The 23,239-nt window shown below is 33.1% G+C and overlaps 1 protein-coding gene across 1 annotated transcript; it reads right to left on the reverse strand.

The window, feature by feature from the left end:
• Positions 1 to 254: 254 nt before the first annotated feature.
• On the reverse strand, positions 255 to 21,491 carry LOC120092987 (myosin-6-like). Its single transcript, XM_039051270.2, has 39 exons — positions 21,027 to 21,491; positions 19,859 to 19,987; positions 18,962 to 19,105; positions 18,619 to 18,764; positions 18,377 to 18,533; positions 18,201 to 18,259; positions 17,936 to 18,095; positions 17,186 to 17,335; positions 16,951 to 17,087; positions 16,719 to 16,865; positions 16,500 to 16,601; positions 13,209 to 13,266; positions 12,977 to 13,078; positions 11,698 to 11,735; positions 11,434 to 11,560; positions 11,128 to 11,298; positions 10,910 to 11,041; positions 10,355 to 10,464; positions 10,208 to 10,268; positions 9,679 to 9,856; positions 9,367 to 9,572; positions 9,014 to 9,133; positions 8,306 to 8,404; positions 7,337 to 7,549; positions 7,061 to 7,200; positions 6,766 to 6,880; positions 6,407 to 6,451; positions 6,221 to 6,310; positions 5,949 to 6,119; positions 3,786 to 3,926; positions 3,499 to 3,684; positions 3,219 to 3,344; positions 3,059 to 3,129; positions 2,817 to 2,916; positions 2,641 to 2,697; positions 2,414 to 2,470; positions 2,197 to 2,277; positions 2,026 to 2,108; positions 255 to 789 (listed from the first exon to the last, which is right to left on the reverse strand). The coding sequence occupies exons 1-39, from the start codon at positions 21,027 to 21,029 to the stop codon at positions 675 to 677; spliced, it is 4,527 nt and encodes a 1,508-aa protein (XP_038907198.1). The 5' UTR covers positions 21,030 to 21,491; the 3' UTR covers positions 255 to 674.
• Between the last annotated feature and the right edge of the window lie 1,748 nt (positions 21,492 to 23,239).

The raw sequence follows: 23,239 nt of genomic DNA on the forward strand, positions 1-23,239 counted from the left end.
GCTTATATTTTACACTTAGTTGTCATCTCATAAAGAGAAGAAAAATGAAACAATTTAGCTCTGGAACAGTCTTTACATATCCTAAATTGAAAGGAATGTTATATTATTATTATTTAATTTTTTTTTTTTTTTTAAAAAAAAAAAAGGTACATCAAGAAAAAGTGCTGATTTCATTTTCTCGAGTTTCATTAATAATTAAAAATATATATACATTATCAATTAAAACCAAAAGAGCATTTAAATAGAAAAGTGGCTTCATCACCAAAAAAATGTTCCTATTATTTTTTACCAAATTTATACAAACTTGATATTCTCCTTTATACAATGAAGTGTGAGTGGAGAGCACAGTGTCTCAACCACCAAAAAGAAAAAAAAAATACAATATAATATAATGCATACCTTCTAACCTTGCTATAAAATTGCAGCCAATGGTGGCAAAAGAACAATAAAAATAATACACACTATACCCAAAATTATAATTATCCCCCAACTCCTCAGTCCCAGTGATGAAGAATGTACACTATCAAACCCAGATTGAATGAATAAATAAAATTTCAAGGAGAGGGACCTTTCTTTGTGGGAGGATACAAAAACAACATTTTTGAGCTGCTGGAGCCACCCAACAGATCAGAAATGAACTGAAAAGTATCAACCTACTCGACCCGTTCTCAGCCTCACTCGTGTAAAAATTGGAAGGCTGGGTTCCCGAGTAGTTCATCGGCGGGCTTCACACCCGAGAAATCTTTCTCTTGCAGCGAGTTCGATAGGTCTTCAACCGAGAAGGGGATGCTGAAAGTGGTTGATGTTAGTAAGCAAGTGCAAAACATGGCACTTTTTGCAATTCAATGGTTGAAAAACTATCACAAGGGAAGTGATTCGTGTTCAAGTACCAAGAGTCCCAAAACCAAAATTATGCATTCAAATTCAACCAAGTGAAAATTTAGACAATTTAGTATTGTCTAGGTTCATGATAGACGACTCGTCGGAGAGAGTTGAGCTCAAGTGATTAAATTCTAGACTTTCTAACGTGATTTATCTTTCTTATGAAAAAGTAAGATTAGAAGTTCTTAAAGTAATGTTAAAAGCTAATAGGACTTGTTTAACAACAATTTGGGTTTTGATTTTTTAAAATTGGGCTTGTTTTCTCACAATTTTTTATAATGAATTTCCATCTTTCCTAAACAAACATTTGAATTCTTAACCCAATTCTAAAAATGAAAACAAGTTTTAAAAAAAACTACAGCTCCGTTTATTACCATTTGGTTATTATTTTTTAGTTTTTGAAAATTAAGTCTATATGCACTCATTCCAGCCATAAATTTCTTACTTTGATATCTAATTTTTACCATTATTTTCAAAAACCAAGTGAGATTTTGAAAACTAAAAAAGTAGTTTTTCAAAACTTGTTTTTATATTTGGAATTTGACTAAAAGTTAACTCTTGCACTTGAGAAAGATGCAAATTATTGAAAGGAATTTTGGAGAAAATAGACTTACTTTTCAAAACAAAAAACGAAAAACAAAATTTTACCAAACGGGGCCTACTTTGTTTGATTTTCAAAACTTAGCTTTGATTTTGAAAACACTCTAAACAATAAATATCAAAACAAAGGAGCCCGTAGGTAAATGTAGTGTTTATAAACTTAATTTTCGAAAGCTAAAAACCAAATAGTTATCAAACAAGGCTTACATAATGACTTGTGGACCTTTATAAGTTGCTTTGATATGTTATAGCCTTACAAACTGATGATCTCTACCCAGCTATAAAAGATGTGACTCACATTAATCTTTCTATTAATCTCTCTCTCAAACAAAGAACAATCTAAGCCTTGCCTCAAACAATCATCAACCCATCTCCTTTCTATTGCATATTGAGAATTTGCTCCTATTTAAACTGGGAACATTTTCTCTCCCAAAATAACCTTATAGTACTTACGGTTTGATAGAGCTCAACCACAGATCATGTGTGAGATTACTTTAATATAAAACCTATAACCAAGGGGAAAAGTTGATTTTTCAGACTCACCTGGAATTGTCATCCAATAGGAAGGAACTGCTGACTGCATTGTTGGAGTCCTCGGTCATGAGCACTCTCATACTAGATATTACCTATTCTCACATATTAAGAGTTATGATGAGCAACATTTACTTCGTAGAAAATTGTTCAAGGATGAATGGACATAAACAAACCACTCACATCGGGCGACACGCTTCGAGTGTTATAGTTGTCGTCCCAGTAGAGTGTACATATTCTATAAAGTTGCTGGACACTCAGGATCTAAACCAAATAAACATAGACTTTGTATTAGATTTCTATAAAGAGCATTAAAGAACTGAAAATTGAAAGCATCATTGGTGATTATTGGTGATTTTCTAGATAAATAATTGAAAAGAGGGGAGAGAGAGAGAGTTACAGGGCAAAGATCATTGGTGATTTCATCATAGGAAATTCTGTATTTCTGATGTATAACCTGTAATCAAGAGCATTAACAAGTAAGGAAACAATATACTATTACTACATATATCAATATGGATTTGTGGGTTTGACTTGGGGATCAGTCGCATATACCAGAAAAAGAAGCAAGTACTTAATTTGATACTGTACAATTTTATGTTACTTAGAGTCAAGTAGATATCATACCAAGAAGCCAACAGCTTGTCTTATGTGTTTAAGCTCATCCCAAGAAACACCAGCATACTGTAAAAGAGTTAAATTTAAGAAAGTAAAACAAAAATAGCTCAAGCAACACCAGGACAGCCTGATTGAAAAACTAATCTCAAAATTTAACTTCTTAATCAAGAATGGAAATTAAGTACCTCCTCTTTTGCCTGGCAGCACCAGAGCTCCAACTCAGCTAACCCAGATTTTACATATTCCCCATTGCTGAATGTACAACATTCTCGACGGAGGAGGAGGCTGAAAAGTAAATAACACTCTTTTCAACACAGTTTTTTTGGACAAGAAAGCATTTCATTGATGTATGAAATAAATCTAGAGGATATACTACAGAGTTTCCTTCTTAGCATGAACTATTAAGGATACAGGACCAGTGGCTTACCTATTGAAGAGTTGAACATTAATATACGAAAAGTTTTGAACAAAGATATTCTGGATAAGAATTTGCGGAACCTGAAACCACAATGATAATGAAATCCTTGAGAAACATGTCCACAATATTCAACATGATGAAGTTGAAAGATTCCAAAAAGTAGCCATACAAAATTTTCTTTCAATGTACAGAGAAGCAAGTTTAGGCTTTCTATGATGCTCTGCCAGTAATTTGTTTGAGTATCTTTCCCAAATGATCTTCCGGATCGCAATACTCCTTTCGATGTTCTTGGTGCCTAACAAGGACCCCAGTTGATTACATAAACGAGTCAGTGTAAACAAAAAGAAAAGGAAAAAAAAAGCTTCACCTACAACACACTCCATAACTTTATGGTTGAGAATTCCCATGAGAGAAAAAGAACAAAAGGCTGCTAGGAGGATCCAACTTACTTGGATACACAAGGAAAGCAATGATGTCAACTCCTTCTTCAAGTTATCCCGGATAATTCCAAATATTTTTTCGACATATGCTGTCAGCTGCTGCTTGAATAGCAAAGCTGGATATTTAGCATCCACTTGACGTACGACCTTAAGTGAAGATCCAAGATTGTTGGAAGAAGGAGACGAACGAAAACCCTAAACAACCACAAACCCTGAAGTATTAAATAACAGAAAATGGAAGCATTTATCTCCTAAATGAAGGCTCAGAAAGAACAGTAACAGTGAATCTGAAATACCATAGTCATCCTTCCAAATAAGGATGTTGAAGGTGGAGGTTTCCGAGGAGCACCAGGAGCTTTCAAGCTTCGTTGAAGCAAAAATAGTAGTGCGGATGTGTTTGACAACCAATAGGCCAGATGATCATTGTTGTCTTGATTCTGGAACTCGGCAGAAAGCAGAATGAGTTATTTAATATTCCCAAGCTAAGAAATCATAAACAACGTAAATAAATGGGTCACAGACTCAATCGAATTTTCTTCCAATAAACTATCTAACTTTATTATTTTTTAAATCAAACTTTTTGCCAATTGTTACTGATTAAGGAAGAGAGATAAAATAAAAGTGATGATGTGAGCAAATGAGGCAAAAAGGTAAGTTCTCATTTTCTTTCACGGAGATAGCTTTTTGAGAATATTACATCGTGGGAGGATTTGAACCTACAAACTCTTGGAGGAAATAAAGATGCCTTGACTTCTAAGCACATGGTGGCACAAAGAAGCTAACATCTTTTGAGAAGAAATGAGAGAATATGCAATAACGATACAAAAAATGAATAATGAAAAGCCCAAAACAAAAGAAGTCGAAAAGAGCAAACAAAAAGCTTTTAAGCAACAAATACAAAAAAGGGATCCAGTCTAAAACAATGAGAGATAAGAAGGTATTCATGAAAATTCTTAGAGACAGCCTGAAAGGGAAGCACTAACCCTAGCCAAGCCCAAACCTCCTCCAAGGACTCCTATCGAGTACATATTTATTACGTAGAAATGTCTACAGAACAAGGAAAGACATAAGACTAGAAATGGACGCTGATAAGGAAGTTATAGACCTTGTGCCATTTGAAAAACACTGATCGGAGAAAATTCACAAGTGCTATTGCAAAGTGGATTTTATGCATTGGTAAGGAATTTGTAGGTCTAAAAGGGCTTAAGCACAAGAGAGAGGCTTTGTAATTGTCAAAGGTTTAACATTAAGATAGTGAGTACTTTTTAAAATGTTAAACATCAATGTCAATGCGAGCCTGAAAAAGGGAAGAGAGCCAAAGGAACGAACTTAAACTAACCTTATATTGTTTTTTTTTTTTTTTTTAATAATAGAAACATTTCGTTGATGAATGAAACTAACCTTATATTGTTCAAAAAATCTCATGGAAAATTTTCTTACAAATAGTTCTCATCTAGGATTTTCAAGGGCCTGGTTGGTTCGCAATCCGGATTTTGTTTTATGTTTTCAAATTCACTGAATTCAGCAAATATATGTTTGGCAGATAACCCGAATCCTATTTCTGAAAACTGTTTTCAGATTCTGTGATCCAAACAATACAAATTCTGAAAACAACAATTTTATGTACTTTGTATCCAAAATTTAAGTTTTAAAATTGAAAATGCATAATCATATTAAATAAAGATAAAAACATTTAGAAATACATTATGTCATGTTATAAACTCAATTCAATTTTTTTTTTTAAATTGAAATGTGTATTATGTAATATATTATAAATTAAATTAAGTTAAATTCCAAGTTTGGTTTTTATGGTTTAGATAAAGTTAAAAGTTAGTCCATATGATTTTAAAATTGAGAATTAAGTTCTTGTGGTTTTATATAACTTCATATATAGTCCCTATATTTTGTTAAACCCCCTTAAATAGTTCCTACCATAGAGACTATTAATTATAAAGCTTTTATCAAACCATTGGGGGTAAATTCTAATTATGAACCATAAGACCTAAATTTTAACTTAATGTAAACCATAGGGACCAAATTTTCAATTTTTCCTATAAATTATATAATATTACAAAACAATAATTACACTTTTCTTAACATAAAACATGTTCAAAAATAAATTAATAATAATACAACTCTGTTTTCATTTCATCCTTGTTTAAATTTTTGTAAACCATAGTGGTTTAAATTAGAATCTAATGTCTGAATTCTGCTACCAAACACATTTCTGAAAACATGAAATACAACTCTGTTTTCATTTCATCCTTGTTTTTAAATTTTTGTTTTCAGATTCTCTACCAAAAAGACCCTAAGTTAACTTTCTTTCACTGGATTCAAATTCCTCATCCATGTTGAATTAGTTTCCAAGTCTAAAATAAAATCAAGAAATCGAGCCCTAGTTTTTACAGGATAGTAAACAGCATATTTAGAACAAACAGGGAAGAAGCTAATCCAGATACCTCTATTGCAGATCCAATCATCTGAATTAGGCGATCAAATACACTTGTTTTTTCAGCTTCAAAAGATTTCCAGTGAAGAAGGCATTTATAAATGGTAAATGCAGCTACAGGCTTCCCATTACTGTACCCGATGTTATTCATGACACAACTGACGAGAGCATCAACATTCTCCTGTGTCAGGAATAAAAATTGAAAGAATTAATAGTTTTAGAATATATTACAATAGAGCGGTAGGGGAAAAGTGTGGCAATCAGTGATTTAGAAGCACATACTTGTTGATGTTCAAAATGCGATCTACTCAACTTAATTTCAGATTCTGAGCTAATTCTCTTCAGTGCTTTCACGGGTGTTACAAACTGCTCCTATAATTAGACATATTTATGAAGGTCACATAGCAAAAATAACATCATCCAGTAATAACATAGAGAGAGGAGAATAAGGAGCAGAAAGGTGATTACATCGATTCTGTTATCTTCAACTGAATGGTTACCGTTCTCCAGTTTCTGCAAAAAATGAAATACGATATTACTGTTCAAGAACAGGGAAGAAGGGTGCAGAAAGGTGGAGGAAGATTGCGAATATGGACAAGAAACTCAACCACTAGCAAGAGGCCTAACAAACAGCACCAAACCGGAAAAGGCCCAATTTAACAAGCTGAAATTTCTACCAAAGAATATTTCTTAAAAGTTCCCCAAGACTTTCTGTTTCTTACTAAAAAATGGCTTTCCACAAGCACAAAGAGAAAATAAAGACGTATGTAAATAACAAGATAGGTGGAGGAAGATATGAGCACAATATAAATTTAAATAAGACTTACCTCTGCTGCTGCAATAGGAAGATGGTCAGCCATTTTTTTTACTGGTGTTTTCAGGAAGGTCTGCTGCCGAAGAATCTGATTTTCAGATTCAATATTTGAGAACTTTTCTTCAAGCCTGTTATGTTGATATAAATTAGCTGAAATTAAATGAAGAGACAAAGAATGGCACATGGTTGCTTGACCTTTAAGTTTATGCATTGACAAACAATCTAGCTATAATATTTTCTTGGTTTCTTATCCAAAAAAAAAGATATAAAGAATGTAGTTAAAGAAGCTAACGCCAAATGGCAACAACCTCTGCATAGCAGTCTTTAATTGAATAATTTTTGTTTCTGCCTCTGATGCTTGCTTCAACCTTTCTTCACTAACTCTGTTCGCCTCTTCATACTTTTTCTCTGTTTCATCAATTTTCTTTTCCAGTGAATTTACCAACGCCTACAAATCACCATGAGGAAGCAACAATCAGCAGCTAAACGAGCTCATTCATAATTGAAATAAATGTTGAGAAATCTTGCACAATCCATAGAAGTCTGCATGTATAACATGAATTGGACATATTAAAGCATCTTACCTTGAGCTTTTCATTTTCACTGGAAATTTTCTCAATCGTTGCATTGTCAAGAACTGGAACCTCCTTCACAATTGGAATAATATCTGCAGCCTTCTTTGCAGCTTCACGTTCCCTCTCAAACATCGCTTTTGTTTCTTTCAATTGAAACTGCATATCTTGCAAAGCAGATTGCAACTTCTCATTTTCTTGTGTTTTAGCTTCTTCCAAGTCAGCCTGGAAATATTTGGCTCATTAGACAAGTGGACGATCATATAAAAGACTTATAGGGTAAAAAAATGATGCAGCCTAGCATCAAAGGAGATAAATCTCCAAGAACACTTCAACTAAATCTCTATTAGTGATCAAAGTATATTCAAATACAAGGAAACAACACTTTATTAAAGATCTAAGCTGACTAATTCAAGTAAACCAACATACGCCAACAAAATTACAGAACAACTAATTAAACTATATATTATGCTTGATAGTGCCCAAACATTTGAATTTCTTATCCAAATGCACATAAACACCGCATTTAAAGCTTCATACTTCCTGTTAGAGGTAGGAAGATATGATTACCTTGATTTAAAAATTTGTGTTTTTTTTTAATTTTTTTAAAAAAAAAAAAAAAAAAAAAAAAAAAAAAAAAAAAAAGACTTGCTAAGAAGAATGCAGCCAAAATAATAGGCAGTATCATTTAGAGAGGAAAAAAAAACACCCGAATTCATAGGCAAGGTGATAACTATTTTGGGCTACACTATCCTACAATATAAAGTCCATTTGATAACTGGCATTAATGCTCGACTTAGATGCTTTTTTGGTAGGCTTTAAGTATTTTCATACTTGTTGAGCTTCTTGATCTCAACTTATGCAGATGGTCCACTCGAAGCAAAGCGAAAAGGAATCTTCTAAAATTAAAATTGTGAGCAACAAGAATACCTGCTCGATGTAAATAAAACATGTATCCTATGGCTGTTTAATCAAGCTTACCCTCATGCGCTTCTCCAACTGCAGTCTCCATGTTAATTCCTCGACTTGCTTTTCCAATTTATTCTTTGCAGCTTGAAGAGCTCCAGTTTCCCTTGCAGCCTACATTAAAGGGAAATTGAATGCAACAAAACTCAAACTTCATATAATTGAAAACTTCAGGGGGAAAAAAATAGTTCATATTGAGAAAACAGTTTTTGAACTATAAATGAATTCTTAATTGCAGTAACTAATTAGGAAGTTACAAATTCGTGACAGTGAGCGTTAATGAAACCAAACTCTCCAATAACACAAAAGCTAGTTGCATTGGCATAGTTCTGTACTCGCAAAACAATGAATCATGTTGTCTTTTTAGATAGAAAAGGTAGTCCAATTATTTCTTTAGAAAGTACAGAGAAACGGATGATAGAGGATCCTCTCCCACAAAAGAACCAATGAGGCTCTCAGCACATAGAGCTCTTTTCATGGCCAATTGGTTCACCATTATCTTTAACTTGGAAAGAAAAGCCAATGAGATCGCAAAGATTCAATTAGCTAGAAGTAAAAAGACAAGGAGTCGAATTGGAGATAAAACATTCTTGCTTAACCCAAAACAATTATAAGACAAGATCATCACTAAATGCTCAGCAGTGCCTTTTCCTTTTGGAAATGATATGGAATATTGGTCAGCAGAAACAATGAGACTAGAAAGAAAAAACAAGGGGGTCTCACCATCTTCAGCTTCCGTAGTTCCTTACGAGCAACTTTTCCTCTCCATGCAGATTGAGTGGTGATTGCTGCTTTCTTCAACTTCTTATAGTGCAGCTGGGCCAAAAATCTGCGACAGTAGCTCTACAGGACAGGAAAAGAAATCTTCTCAACCACAAAAGGAGAGATGAGTATAGAATTCTGCTCCATCATGATCTACTTAAAGGAACTCAAAAAGGGTATAGAAAATGACAGGTTTTGTCTCGATATTCAAAGCTATGAGTGCAATCCAACAAATTCAGAACTAATGTCTTACTTTTCTCCTACGGAAGTTAATATAATAGGATTTTCTGCAAAACATGAACTATAAATGTAACCTGGATAATAATTGCTGCTTTAGACCGCCTTCTGAAGCGTAGCTCATTGCGAGCAGCCATTCCACGCATTCCAGTTTGAATAGAAACAGCTGAAGAGTACTTTTCTTTGTAAGCTTTCCTGCAGAGATGCATGCGCAAATTCCTTTGAATCATTAAAGAAGACGCTTCTCTCCTCAGGCCCTCAAATACTTCTCGAGCAAGTTGTCCTAAAACCAACATGGATCAAAACTCAGTAATTCTTAGCTAATTACAAAGGACTTCTTATGAAAATAGGTCCACCAGTACAAAAGTTTGTTGATGACAACTTATTACCTCTACAAGCAGACTGCAGTTGTATAGCTGATCTCCGAAGCAATACAAAACTTCTACGTGCCAGATAAGAACGAACCTTCCGCTGAATAATACTTGCTGATCGCCCTAAGATCTCAGTTCTAAGCGCATCAAGTTCAGCCATCTGACCGGCTCTAAGAAACACCTTTGTCTTACCAATCTGCCAGAATATGATACATTTGTAACATAACACACTAGAGTTCATACCTTGTGTATAAGTAGTTAAACACACATCAAACTTATATAAAAATCAATCTGCTGGACAGTTTAAAAAACGAAGGAAACCAAAGTTTATACCTGCTAGGGGAAATTCCAATAAAGAAAATGTAAATAATTCCATGGTTAAAACTAAAGAATTGAGTCAATATCAAAAGAACAATAAATATGGAAATACCATTGAAAGCAAAAGTTTGAGCACAATAATGTATCTCTTTCATAGACAAACACAGTCTGTCAGTTTCAATACAAGGACACATCAAGACCTAATATTGATCTCTCATCAAACAATTACCTGGTATCCCTTAAGTCCAACTTTCTCTAGAAGCCTCTTGCAAGCAGCCACTTCATCAGAACTAACAAAATAAAAGTTGTAGAGAGTCAGAACCACCGACCATTGGACATACTCTGCAGTCTGAAGAAAGCTAAGAAACAATTATACCTCCCATCCAAAACTTCTGGCGCTAGGAGTCCAAATCGGTCAACAAATTCGTCAAAAGTTTTCCTTGTTGGAAAACCAGCACAACTTATCCTAATTGCCTCCATGACTCCCTGATGTAAAGAAGGTGATCAATAACATTTTGATAAAAATATTTTTATTTGACAGAAGATGTGACTAAGACTTCCAATGTAGTAGCTTCAAGTTAGCAGATCCATGCGTGCTAAAAAAAAGAAGTGCCAATTTCTCTCCTATTACAGTGAGTGTGTCCAGCAGTGGTCATCACAACCAAAGATAACTTCAAGACTTAAAAGTTTACTTCAGGGGTACACTTGAAACTGGTATTTTTGAACCATATGCTCTACCAGCAGTTTTGCCCCCGGGGGGTTTGTTTTTTTCCTTTAAAATGGAAGCATAACTTTCTATAACAAAAGAAAGATTTCAAAAATATGGAGAGATGAGATATCCCCACCTACCAACGGGTTTCAGATCTTTCAATATAATACCCTAACATTTATTTATTCTAAAGAAATCATAACGTAAGGATCATATTCTTACCCCGCATCGTAGTTGTTGTAATATATTCTTATTCTCAAAGATAGCAGGCTTTAGAAGATTATTGGGCTTTACACATCGAATGTAATGGGGCTCAGTAGCACTTAGAGTTTCCAGCAGTGATACCAATTGTAGCTGCAAGAAGGAAAAATGAGCTCCTTAAACAAAAAGACTAAACCAATATCAAGGATCCCAATTCCTAATAGAGAGCTGTATCAGACCTTGAAACGAGAACCTATTGATGAGAACTTTGAAGATTTGGACGATTCTTCAGCTAATGGAGGAAACAAACATGACACGAAGGAGCATTTGGAAGCACTCAAGAGTGCTTGGTGTTCAGCAACAACATAATCTTTATTTTTGTCCAGAAATAAATCGGTCTGATAGGTGACCTGAAAAATTATTCGACAGATTAAATGCAAGTGTATCAACTTCCAAGATTATCACATTTCTTCTTTCCATGGATAAGGACCAGATTATAGGATATTGTAAGTGAATTTTGGGAGAGAAAGAGATGAAATACTCACATCCCCAGCATAATGAGCAATTGTGAAGTCACTCCGGGCTAATTTTGGTTTACTGAAGCGTCTATGATTTTTGAATGTTTGATACAACTTTTGAGCAAATGTTTCATGAGTTGATCTGGGGAACATACTGCAAATGACAAGCACAAGCTATCTTTTACAAAAACACAGTAGATCACAATGATAAATTCTCACTTCGTGTACCGCACAACATAGACATAGACAAAAAAACAAGGAAAATGATTACAGAAATATCACTACGCTTACCATGCTTCATCCAGAAGGGCAATAATACCACCAGGTTTCTGAAATTGCAAATGATTAAGAAGAAAGGGTTATAAAGATAACTCTGCAAGTGTTATGGGGTGGTAGGAGAGATTACTTCATAAACAATTTACTAAGTTATTATTGAGAAAACCAAACTTCATTTAGCAAGAATGAATGTGACGGCATTCAAAAAATAATAGAATAAAGGTACCAAACTATTTTTCAGAGAAGGACAATAAAAAGACAGCATACGTTACTTGAAAAGACCTAATGACATCAGAAATCACTTTTAATCACATCCATTTCTTGCATAAAATAACCTACCTGGAGACTGAAAATTTGTGTGTATAAGTGAAGAAGATGGCAAGAAAAAAGAGAAAATAAAAGTTTAATAGACATCAATAGACAATGTACAAGGACAACTAATCTCTACTATCCAAGTTACCAGGTTAACCTTATTAATCATGCAGAAACTACACAAATGTTTTTCCTATATTGTTGCACTGGTCCATGAATGTGATGGTGATGCCAATAAACAGTTTCTAACTTGGGGAAATCTTGGTAGATGGGATTGTTCTTCAATGCCAATTATCAAGAGACAACTTTTTTTAAATAAGAAGCAAGAAATGGTACTTTCGTTGAGAATTAAGATGAATGCAAGAAGAAAAATAACAAGAGTCCTGACAACCAAAGGGAAAATTCTATACATTTATATGCAATGCTTCAATTACCAGCATCTATATTGCCAACAATGTAAATATTACAGCGGAAAACCAAAGTAGCTGCATAAAAAGTTCAAGTTTTCCTTGGGATACAAGGTGCCCCACCTAACTCAAAACATCATTCCTCATATTGATAGCTTTTTTTCAATAAATTCGGTATTTTATTACAGCTATCCTATAAAACCCCAACTTAAACCTCTAGGATCTTGAAAGGACTTTTGTGCATTGTGAAGATCCTTTCTTAATAGCCATAGGATATCAGGTCCCACCCAAAACTCCACAAAGCAACTTAATGCAAACTAATGTCAGCTTTGAGAGACTTACTATATCCTTCTTTACCTCTTTTATATAATACTCCAGTTTTGATCAATACACTTCTACATATTCTCTCGGCTCTTTTCATTTAAAACATCCCATCCAAGCAGTCACTTGGTAACCATCTAAAGGCTTACTCCAGATGGATGGGTGCAAGATACAAATGAGTATTAAACAAGCCAAATGATACAAAATTTAGGAAAAGCTGGAGAAAACATTCTACTGAACCACACACAACAAACCTTTTCAATGAGATCGAGGACGTCTTGATTATCAACAAAATCAATATAGCTCCAATCAATTTCCTCTCTTGTATACTCTTCTTGCTCCATCTTGAAAACATGCTGTTCGTTAAAGATATAAGGCTTATGAGTATATGCAGCAAATTTTAAAATAATAATAATAATTAATAACAAAAAGAAGAAGAAGAAGGCAACAATTTAACCTGAAAAGCATGAAATACTTCATTTTTACCTGATTGAAATGCTGCTGAAGCTTTTCATTAGTCAAGTTGATACAAAATTGCTCAAAGCTGTAATATTTAAAGAACGTTAAGAATCAGATTAGAAACTAATGGGCAATGCTTCGGGGAAGATAATCAGACCAACAACTCTGTTTGGCATCACATACTAGAGGCATTTTAAGCAATAGGATTTCTACTTGAACATGTTTGTTTCATAGATTTTCAGACGTTTAACATCCTGGTTTGTTTTACACGATTTAACTTTTTAAAACTAGAATATATTATTCAAGCAACTTAAAACCCATTCCAACCTGGTTTTATTAATATTCTCCGTATAGGTGAAATTCCTATACCTGGGAAATGAATTGTAATAAAACCTAATTAATTCATAAGTTAGTATTGACTAGTTATTACATTACTAATTATTTTTAATTAATTAGTAGATATAAATATATTATTTAGACTTATGAAATTTAACTAATACATTTACAACTAATAACTAATATTTTATAATATCTTAACTATTTAACATAAAATTTTATTATTAATATTTATTTTTATTATTCTAATTAATTTATACTTTGGGTTGTTTTCAAATATAGAAAAATGAATCAAAATATTTACATTATAGCAAAATGTCACTGTCTACCAGTGATAAGACACTGATAAATTACTATCATTCATCACTACATGACAGACACTGATAGGTGTCTATCAATGTTTACTATTGATCAACTGTGATATTTTGCTATATCTGAAAATATTTTCAACAATTTGGCATTTAAAACAATTTTTGTTACACTTTTTATTTATATTTAGTAATTAAATTGTTTTTTTAATTATTAATATTACTTTTAATTAATGATTAATGTAAAAAATATATTAATTTTTTAATTGAATTGATTGATTCATTATTTATTTAATTAAACTATATTATTAAACATTAAATGATACTGCATTTAAACTCAGATTAATTGATGAGTTTTTTTTTTCTTCAGTTTTCTGAATTGTGTATTAGTTTTATATTGATTGCTAGTTTGCCTTCCTTTGCGTACTCGTTGATTTCTTGCCTTTTGGAGTTTGTATCCTTGAACAATAGTCTCTTTTCAATTTTTTCAATGAGAAGTCTCTGTCCATTCTCTTACAGTTAATTTTTATAATTTTTATCAACAAAAGTTGCAAGACATACCCATATTATATTAAATATAAAATTTTAAACTAATTAAAAGTAGTAAACAATTATTAATACTATTTTAATATTTTATATGTAAATTAATTTTATTTCTATTTACAAAATTAGTAAAACAAACACGGACATCTAACTCTCAGACATTCATTATCTGGCATATCCAAACATCTAAATCTCATATATATAATATTCATGCCCATGAAAAAGTATCTGCAGTTCAAATAGACAGATAAAGATTCTTATATCACTCTAAATGAAAACCAAGATGTGTTTGTTCTCATGGCCTTGATGGTAAAATTTTCAGACTTCCCTTCTCCGTTGACTAGAGGTTTAGAACTATTTTAGTATTTTTATTACGCCTCTTTAATAACCTTGAAGGCCTTATTTTATAAGAAATCGAACTTTCATAGGGAGAAATGAAAGAATATACTTGCCATACAACAAACAAAGCCACAAAAGCCTCCGAAATGAGATGCCAGAAACGAAATGCAAATGAACAAAGCATAAAAAGATGAGTCAAAGACTCCGCATGTTGTTGACAAATATAGCACCAAGAAGGAGAAAGGTGCATAAAAGGCAATCTCCATTCACCATTATTGATGGCTCCAAGTCTAGCTCCCATTGGAAAATTTTAGTTTTCTTCGGATAATGATCCAAAAAAACAGTATTAAGATCCTTCAAAAGCAGTCAATTCTACCCACCAAATAAGCCAAATATCCAAACTTGCATTCCACATATTAGCTATGGTAACATCAAGATGGAGAGCAGGATGAAGTCGAGTGAAAACAGTGGAAAGAATACCACAACTAAGCCAAGAATCCCTCTAGAAAGAAATAGAAGATCCATTACCAAGTCAATGTTTAGCTCAACTAGCAACTAATGCCTAAACCTTTAGCCTTCATGGGCTTCGAGACGACCTATCATATTACCAAATGAATTATCACGGATTGACCTAGTGGTAAATAAGGGAACATCCCCTTGATAAAGGGCTAAGAAATCATGGGTTCAATCCATATAGCCACCTACCTAGGATTTAATATCTTACAAGTTTTCTTGACACCCAAATGTTGTAGAGTTAGGCGAGTTGTCCCGTGAGATTAGTCGAGGTGCGCGTAAGGTGTCCCGACACTCATGGATATATATATATATATATATAAAATAAAAATAAAAATAAAAATAAACATTACCAAATGAGAACCTCCATCCTTCTCAAACCCTCACCATTAAAAACTCTTCCCATCATATTAATATGCCTCTGCTGTTTGGGCCCTTCTACTGTATCCTTTGTCAAAAGGTGGAAGAAGGCCTAGACCACATTCTTTAGAGTTGCGACTTAGTTAGTGTTGTTTGGGATTCTTTCTTCCAAATGTTTGGGATGATGATTGTTCACCACAGAGATATTAATGTTATGATCGCGGAGTCCCTCCTCAATCCACCGTTTGGGGAGAAAGGATAGTTTCTTTGGCTGGTCGGAGTGTGTGGGAACTGGTCGGAGTGTGTGGGATGTTATGGGTGTGGTGGGATGAGAGAAATAGACGAGTGTTTTGGGGAGGGACCCTTGTGAGCTTTGTTTCCTTGTTTGTTACCATGTTTCTCTTTGGATTTCAATTTCAAAGACCTTTTTGTAATTATTCTTTAGGAATGATTCAACATAGTTGGAGCCTCTGCTTGTAAAGGGTGTCCCTCCTTTTTTCTGGGCTTGGTTTTTTGTATGCCCGTGTATTCTTTCATTTTTTTCTCAATGAAAGTTGTTTTTTTATCAAAAAAAAATATATATTAATTAAAAATCATTTTTGGAAAAAAATCACCTTAACGTTGGTTCTCCAAAAAGGTGATTCAAAAATAATTGACCTAAGAATTACTTTATTTTAATATTTGTAAAAGTTACTTTTAGATATGATCTACTATCTCACATTGATTGATCTTAAAAAAGGTTACTTACATTTTATATGTGTTATGTTATTCAATAATAGGCCGGTAAAGTGAGGATTAGATTTCTAGTCCGACAAGTCGTTTGTCATCTTTTTTTATTATTATTATGAGAAATCCTCTATCTTCTCTCTTTTAAACGTTTTTGTTTCTTATCCAAGAAAAAGGCATACCGGATGAGCACCTGTTTGTCTTGAAACTCTCAAATCCATAGATATCCAGTACTCCAATCAAGAACTTTGAATTAGGATCCTGGCCAATTGAATTATTAATTTTGTCCACCAGCCTGAGGAAAGGATCGTTGAACATATTAATCAACAATATAAAATGAAGATTGTATCAAAAAATGGAGAATGTACCAAAATTCCAAACGTCATATATTTTCTTCAGAGAGATGTCTCACCAGTCAAATAACCTTGAGTATACAATTTTTGCCAATGCATCTCTGCTAAGGGCTGCAGAATTTGGATCCAGCCACTTTGTGATAGTTTCATCACGAGTGACGATCACACGCTTGCAGAGAGAATCTTCCAAGGCCTTTTCATCACACCTGGATAGCAGTTGATTTTGTCAACCTTTTAATGATGCCGTCATTCTTCCCAATTTTGTTTTTAACAAAGAAGTTGCACACTTACATGAAAAGCTCCGCAGCAGTTCTAAGATGGAACCAAGATTTTTCATCTTTGGGAACAGAAGAATCAGCCTCCTTCCCTTTTGCAAATTCAATGTTTCCAAGATGAAGAATTGCAGCCACAACACGAAATATTCCATCCTGGTTGGCAGGAGTAACAAAACAAGAGGGAGAAAATGCATAGGTTATATTTAAGAATATCTTCTTTTTCATAACAAAGTATGAGGGTGAGGAATTACCTGCTCATCCGAACTTATCCCAACAACTTCCATTGCTTTTCTTGTTGCAATATATTCTTTGGCATCATCAATTCCATCCAAAGCATAGCAGTTTGATTGATTTAGATAATGGAAATCTCTTGGGTCCCCCAATTTATACTTCTTCACCTCCTTTAAGATTGAAAAGGCAAGAGACAATGAAGAAATAACTCAAACTAAGTTCAAATAAAAATTTTCACGGGGGATCTTTAATATGAAGAAATAACTCAAATTAAGTTCAAAGAAAGACTGTATCTTAATTCTAAACTACATATCTGTGTGTGCACACGCTTTTCTTGACATTAAGGTCTTTTATAGTCTAAGAGACAAATTGTGAATCCAGATGCCTTTAAGATCGTGGGTTAAAATTAAGATGCAGTGTGTAAACTCTACTACTCCAACTTACAAAAGACCATAGGTTTAAAGTTAAAACTAGTTGCCACATATCTAAATTTTCTTTTTAAAAGGAGAAACGAACTTTTCATTGATAATAATTAAAAAGTTTTTTCAAGTCTGTTCTGGGAGTTAAATGGGAAAAAGAATTGCAAACCTTCTATTTCAGGAGAACTAAAAATAAAATACTCCCTCCATCAAATTAAATAAATAGATAAAATAGCCCCCAATTAAAACAAATATCTACGATGTTGACAGCCTACAAATTTCTTCTTCTAAATATTGTAGGTTCAAGTGGTTGTGACTGAGCTCAAGTAAGTGATCAGAGGCTCCCATTACCTCCGGTGGTGCAGCACAAAGCATGTAGAAGCAATGATAGTTTCTCTCTGGATCAGACACCTGACAAACACGAGATCTTTCCAGCAAGTAAGTCCTGATAGCAGCTCCTGATATTCTTCCCGCTTGGTCAAATTGGATCTCCACAAACTTACCAAAACGACTACAAGATTCATCAAAAACAAAATACAGATGGAAGTCAAAAATGTGATTTCAAGCAATACTAGCTAAATTAGGTAATAAATGTTCCAAAGAGAGATCTTCCTACCTTGAATTGTTGTTCCGAACAGTTTTTGCATTCCCAAATGCTTCTAAAACAGGATTTGACTGCATGAGAAAAGAAGATAACAAATGTATTATGGAATTATATTTTGAAAACTCAAATATCAGATAGCCAACATTTGCATCACACAATAATGAAGGCTGATATTCAAATGCCCTTACTTCCAGAACTTGCTGCTCCACAGACCTCCCTTCGGCAGCAGCTCTCCCTCCCATATATGCAAGATAACGCATAAGCAATTTCGTACTTTCTGTCTTTCCAGCCCCGCTTTCACCACTGACCAATATGGATTGACTTTTTTTCTCATTGACCATAAGTCTGCATCCAAAGGAAAGGCATTTTCAGTAATCAAATGAGTGTTAGTCTCAACGAAAAATTTAAATAAGTATTGTCAGAAAAATGCCTGTAGGCAGCATCTGCAACTGCAAATGGATGTGGACTCAGCTCACCAAATGCGGCCCCTTTATATTGTGCCATCATATAGCTATCATAGAGATGGGGTAACTTTGTAAAAGGGTTCACAGCAATCAATATGTTCCCTGTATAAGTCTGGAAGCACGATCTTTTAGTATATTAACCTCATATATCTGAAAATTTGCACGTTGAAACAAGATAAAAGTAGCTCCCTAACATAATGGAATGCAAATTGACCTACTACTACCCACAGCAATATAAATTCTTCAACACAACATTCTCTAATGTGGGAAACCAGTATTCAAGAGTGAATTATTTCTTCATATACTTACATATATTTCATTGATATCATATCTCAATTTTAAATTGTGTAGCACCCCTGGTTCGTGCAAGTAAGCCAACTTGGTCATGTCATCCACCCCACAGGGTGGAACTTCCGAATCTTTGGGATAGACATTAGCTGCTTTAACTGCAACCTATGAATGAGGAAGAGAGGAGAAGACAGAAAAGAAACAGTAACAAAAATTTGTTCTTAAACTCAGCATCTCAGTTACTAAGATTTCAATAAAAGCAAATGGAAAGAGATACAACCATGATAAAGTAATTTGATTTGGGGCTTAAATCCTATCTTTGTCCTCAACTTCATACTAATTCTATTTTAGTCCATAAACTTTCAAATATTATGTTTTAGCCCCTAATTAACTTTCCAAAAATAAAATAAAGGAGAGAAGGAACAAAAAATGTGGAAGTAAGTTATCTATCTTAGTCCTAGTCATTTCAAAAAGAAAAAATCTTGAACCATTTGAAATCTAACACCTAATCCTCTGCATGTTGCTTCATACGCATGTCCACTGTCCACAATGATGCATATTCGTCACTCTATTGAATAAAATACATGTCTTTGTTAGGTTTTTGTCGAACAATTTACGGAAAATTATTGGCAAGGACTAAAATGGTTGTCTATGCAAAATTAGGGGGCAAAACCTTGAAAACTTAGCTTTGTATCTAAAATTTTAAAATGTGGGCGTGTGTGTGTGTGTGTGAAAACTTAGGGGCCAGATAAAATAAGCATAAATATTCAAGGAACGAACTAGGATTATAGTAACAATAACCATTACGAGTGTGTGGTGGTTAAGGGGATGAGAAGGAAATTGCCAAGAAAACACAGGAAGCTTTGTGTATATATCTAGAAAACAAAATAATAATAATAATAACAATAATAATCTCACCTTTTTCCCTGAGGTGCATAGGACCTTTATTTCTTCACCACGAATTTCTACAATTTCGCCCTCTATCCAAGCTTCTTCAGAGTCCTCCAACCAAACAAGAGATCCAACTACAAGACCAGTAGTAGAAGCCTGCCAGTATCCCAAAGTTAACAAGTACACACACAAGTGAAGTGTACATTATCAATTATGCCATTATTGACTATACTCTACATGAGATGGGTAAATGGTCCATGTTTGAAGCATGTGTCTGTTAACAAAGCCAGGGTTGGAAAAAGTGACAGATGCACATGAACTACTCAGTGACAAAATCAACTGAATGAATGTAGTCTATTGTACATGTCTCCCACTCCATCTAAGTAGTTCAGCACTACAATAAGTCAAAATTTTATGGTGCAAAAAATGTATACCATGAAGTGGGAAAGCATTGCAAGTAATAAAACATAGAGTTAGAACAATGTATCACACTGAAATCATTCTTACCACATTCATTTCATCAAAATACAGTAATAGTTCGTTTCGAGGGTCCGTTCTTCGAAAAGTGGAGAAAATTGACTTCATGTAGCAATGAAGTCTTACCAAAAAATTAGAACTGAACTCTCAGTTGAATAATCACTGACGCTCATGTAGTCAAACAAGTGGAACTCTAGTTGACTCTTTGTCGAGATAAGAGAACACTTTAAAGAGACTAAGATAGGAATAAACGAAGACCATTGATTAACAAAACTTAAACGAACGACTATTGCATTGAATTAAGAAAGTAAAGTTCCAATTCTACATTATACTCTTCGATAAAAAAAAATAAAAAAAAAACTGATGGGCAGAAAATTTCAATCCTAAAAACCTCTGGTATAATCATGAACTAGAAGTAAATAAGCTCCAGATGATCACTAAAACAGAGATGTAAGAGAGACTAAATCTGAACCCAATGAAAAAAATGCAATAGGAAGAAAATGTATGCTGAAATGTTAAGTTTATTCTTCAACTCAAGCACAGATCAGTCACCGAAGTAGTAAAGAAAAGGAACCCATAAAATTATGACAACCAACAATCAGAAGGAAGAAAAAACCCCATGAAATTATTAGAACCCATGAAGAAAAATGAATCCAAGTGCGAAATGAAAAAAAAAAAAAAAAAAAAAAAAAAGTCAGAAGCAAAGAGAAACAAATACCATTGTATTAAAGACTCTGATCTGATCAAAATCTTGAGGGGTGCTTATGGATCCACCTCAAATGCGTTGAAGAGAGAGCAACCCAATTGAGCAAATGAAGAAATTGACCAAGTTCTTGGCGAAGTTGAGCTGGGTTTCAATGGGGGAGGACGAAAATCCAAACAAACCCCTAAAAAATGGGGAAGAAGAAGAAAGAATAATGAATCAGGAGAAGATGAAAAGGCTTCTAAACTTAAAACCTCTTCAAATACATCAAGAAAATTTCTTGAAGAAGAGATTTTAAGTCTTCCTCTGCTGAAGAAGAAGAAGAACAAAAAATAAAAAAAATAAAAAATGGAAACAGAAAAAATAAAAGCTTTTCGAGTTTGTGTGTATGTTTTTCTAAATTTCTAAATTATAAAATTCCAAATATGTTAATTTGCTTCCTTCCCACACCTTCAGGGATCTTGTCTCTTTTTTTTTTCTTCCTTTTTTTCTTTTAATTTTGTTAATAATAATAACAATAGGAAAATAAATAAAAAGGGGTAATTATTAATTAATGAGTTAATTAAGGAGAACAAAAATAAAACGGGTAATGGAGGATTCAAATGACGGAAATAGCCCTAAATTTGGTTGGAATTACGGAGAAAAGACAGGGACAGAACAGGAAAAAAGCAGGGCCGAGTCGCCAGGTCTGTCTAAAAATCAAAAACGTTGAAGCGGTAAACTTTGGTCGGATTTGAGTCCTAATCCAATCAAAGCCTTTTTGGATTTTTTTATTATTAAATAAATAATAAATATCTCTCTTTTCTTATTTATATATTTATTTCAAAAAATCAACATTAAATAATTTATTTATATCTTTTTATGAGTTACTCGAGTTTAAAATAGTTACATCTTCATGTATTTAACTGACCCTAGTTGAGTTTTAAAATATTGATTCCCTTTTTCTTTAGTTCAAAAATTTGTGGGTGGAATAATTGGTTTTCTGGAAGTCGATAGGGTTGAATGTTTGTTGAATCGAAGTAGTCAAAGACAAATAAGTCACCTGATGTAGAGTTTGATAGTTTTCTTAATAAAGAAATGTCTTTCGTTAGCTGAAATTTGGATCTTCATTGAGAATATTCTTTTTGTCGATAATATTGTTGATTTAGTTTTTTTTATCACATTTTTACGGAGTATACAAATATGTTCATACTATAACAATTTTAACATCCTTTCAATGATGATTCTTTGATCGGGAAAGTAGTTTTTTAGAGTAATTGGATGTGGTGTGTGTTTGCTTTTAAAAAATAGTGTTAAATGATCTATTTCTTTTTTTTTTTTTACTATCGTGTCTTTTTTTTTTTGTTTATTTTTTTTTTTTAAAATACTGGTTAAATTGTAGATCTAGTCCCTATAATTTAGATAAAGATAAAATTTATAATTAAAATTTCGTCATATAGTTTGATAAAACATTCATAAATAGTCCCTACAATAGAGAGTATTTATGAGAATTTTATCAAATCATAAGGATTATTTATATGGTTTTATCAAACTATTGGACTAAATTCTAATTTTCTAAAAAAAGAAGGGTCAAATTTACAATTTAATAAAAACTATACACCATAACACATAAATATATTTATTAAAACTTTTCAAATTCCAGTTGCATATATGGTTTCTCGACTATTTTTATCCTTGAATTTGTATAGTTAAGCCAACATAACACATTAGTGTGCTACATGGGATTGTAGAGACATAACATCTTATTTAGTTATTCATATTTAGCTTATCTCATTCGTTGACGGTTACATTACATCATCTAAAAAATTTTGAATTGAAAAATATTAGAGACATAACATCTTATTTAGTTATTCATATTTAGCTTATCTCATTCGTTGACGGTTACATTACATCATCTAAAAAATTTTGAATTGAAAAATATTTCTATGGATAATAGCATTAATTACCATTGATCTCAGATGTTGATAATACAATTTCCACAAGTTCATATAATTGTTGAACTAAAAAAATAAATAAAGTTTAAGAAATGAATGTATCGTGATTGTATATTGTTCAACATGTGAACAACGCAGAGTAGTGATAGTTGTAATTTAAAGTATAAATTTATTATTAAAAAAAAAACTTTTTTATTTTGATCAACTATGAAATACGACCTAAACTATTTAATTATCTATTTGTTTAAAATGATTTTTATCTTTTGATAAGAATATTACACACCACATTCAAAG

The sequence above is a fragment of the Benincasa hispida genome, chromosome 12, assembly GCF_027475165.1.
Source record: "Benincasa hispida cultivar pf3 chromosome 12, pf3_genome.v1.1, whole genome shotgun sequence".
In the NCBI taxonomy this organism is placed as follows: Eukaryota; Viridiplantae; Streptophyta; class Magnoliopsida; order Cucurbitales; family Cucurbitaceae; genus Benincasa; species Benincasa hispida.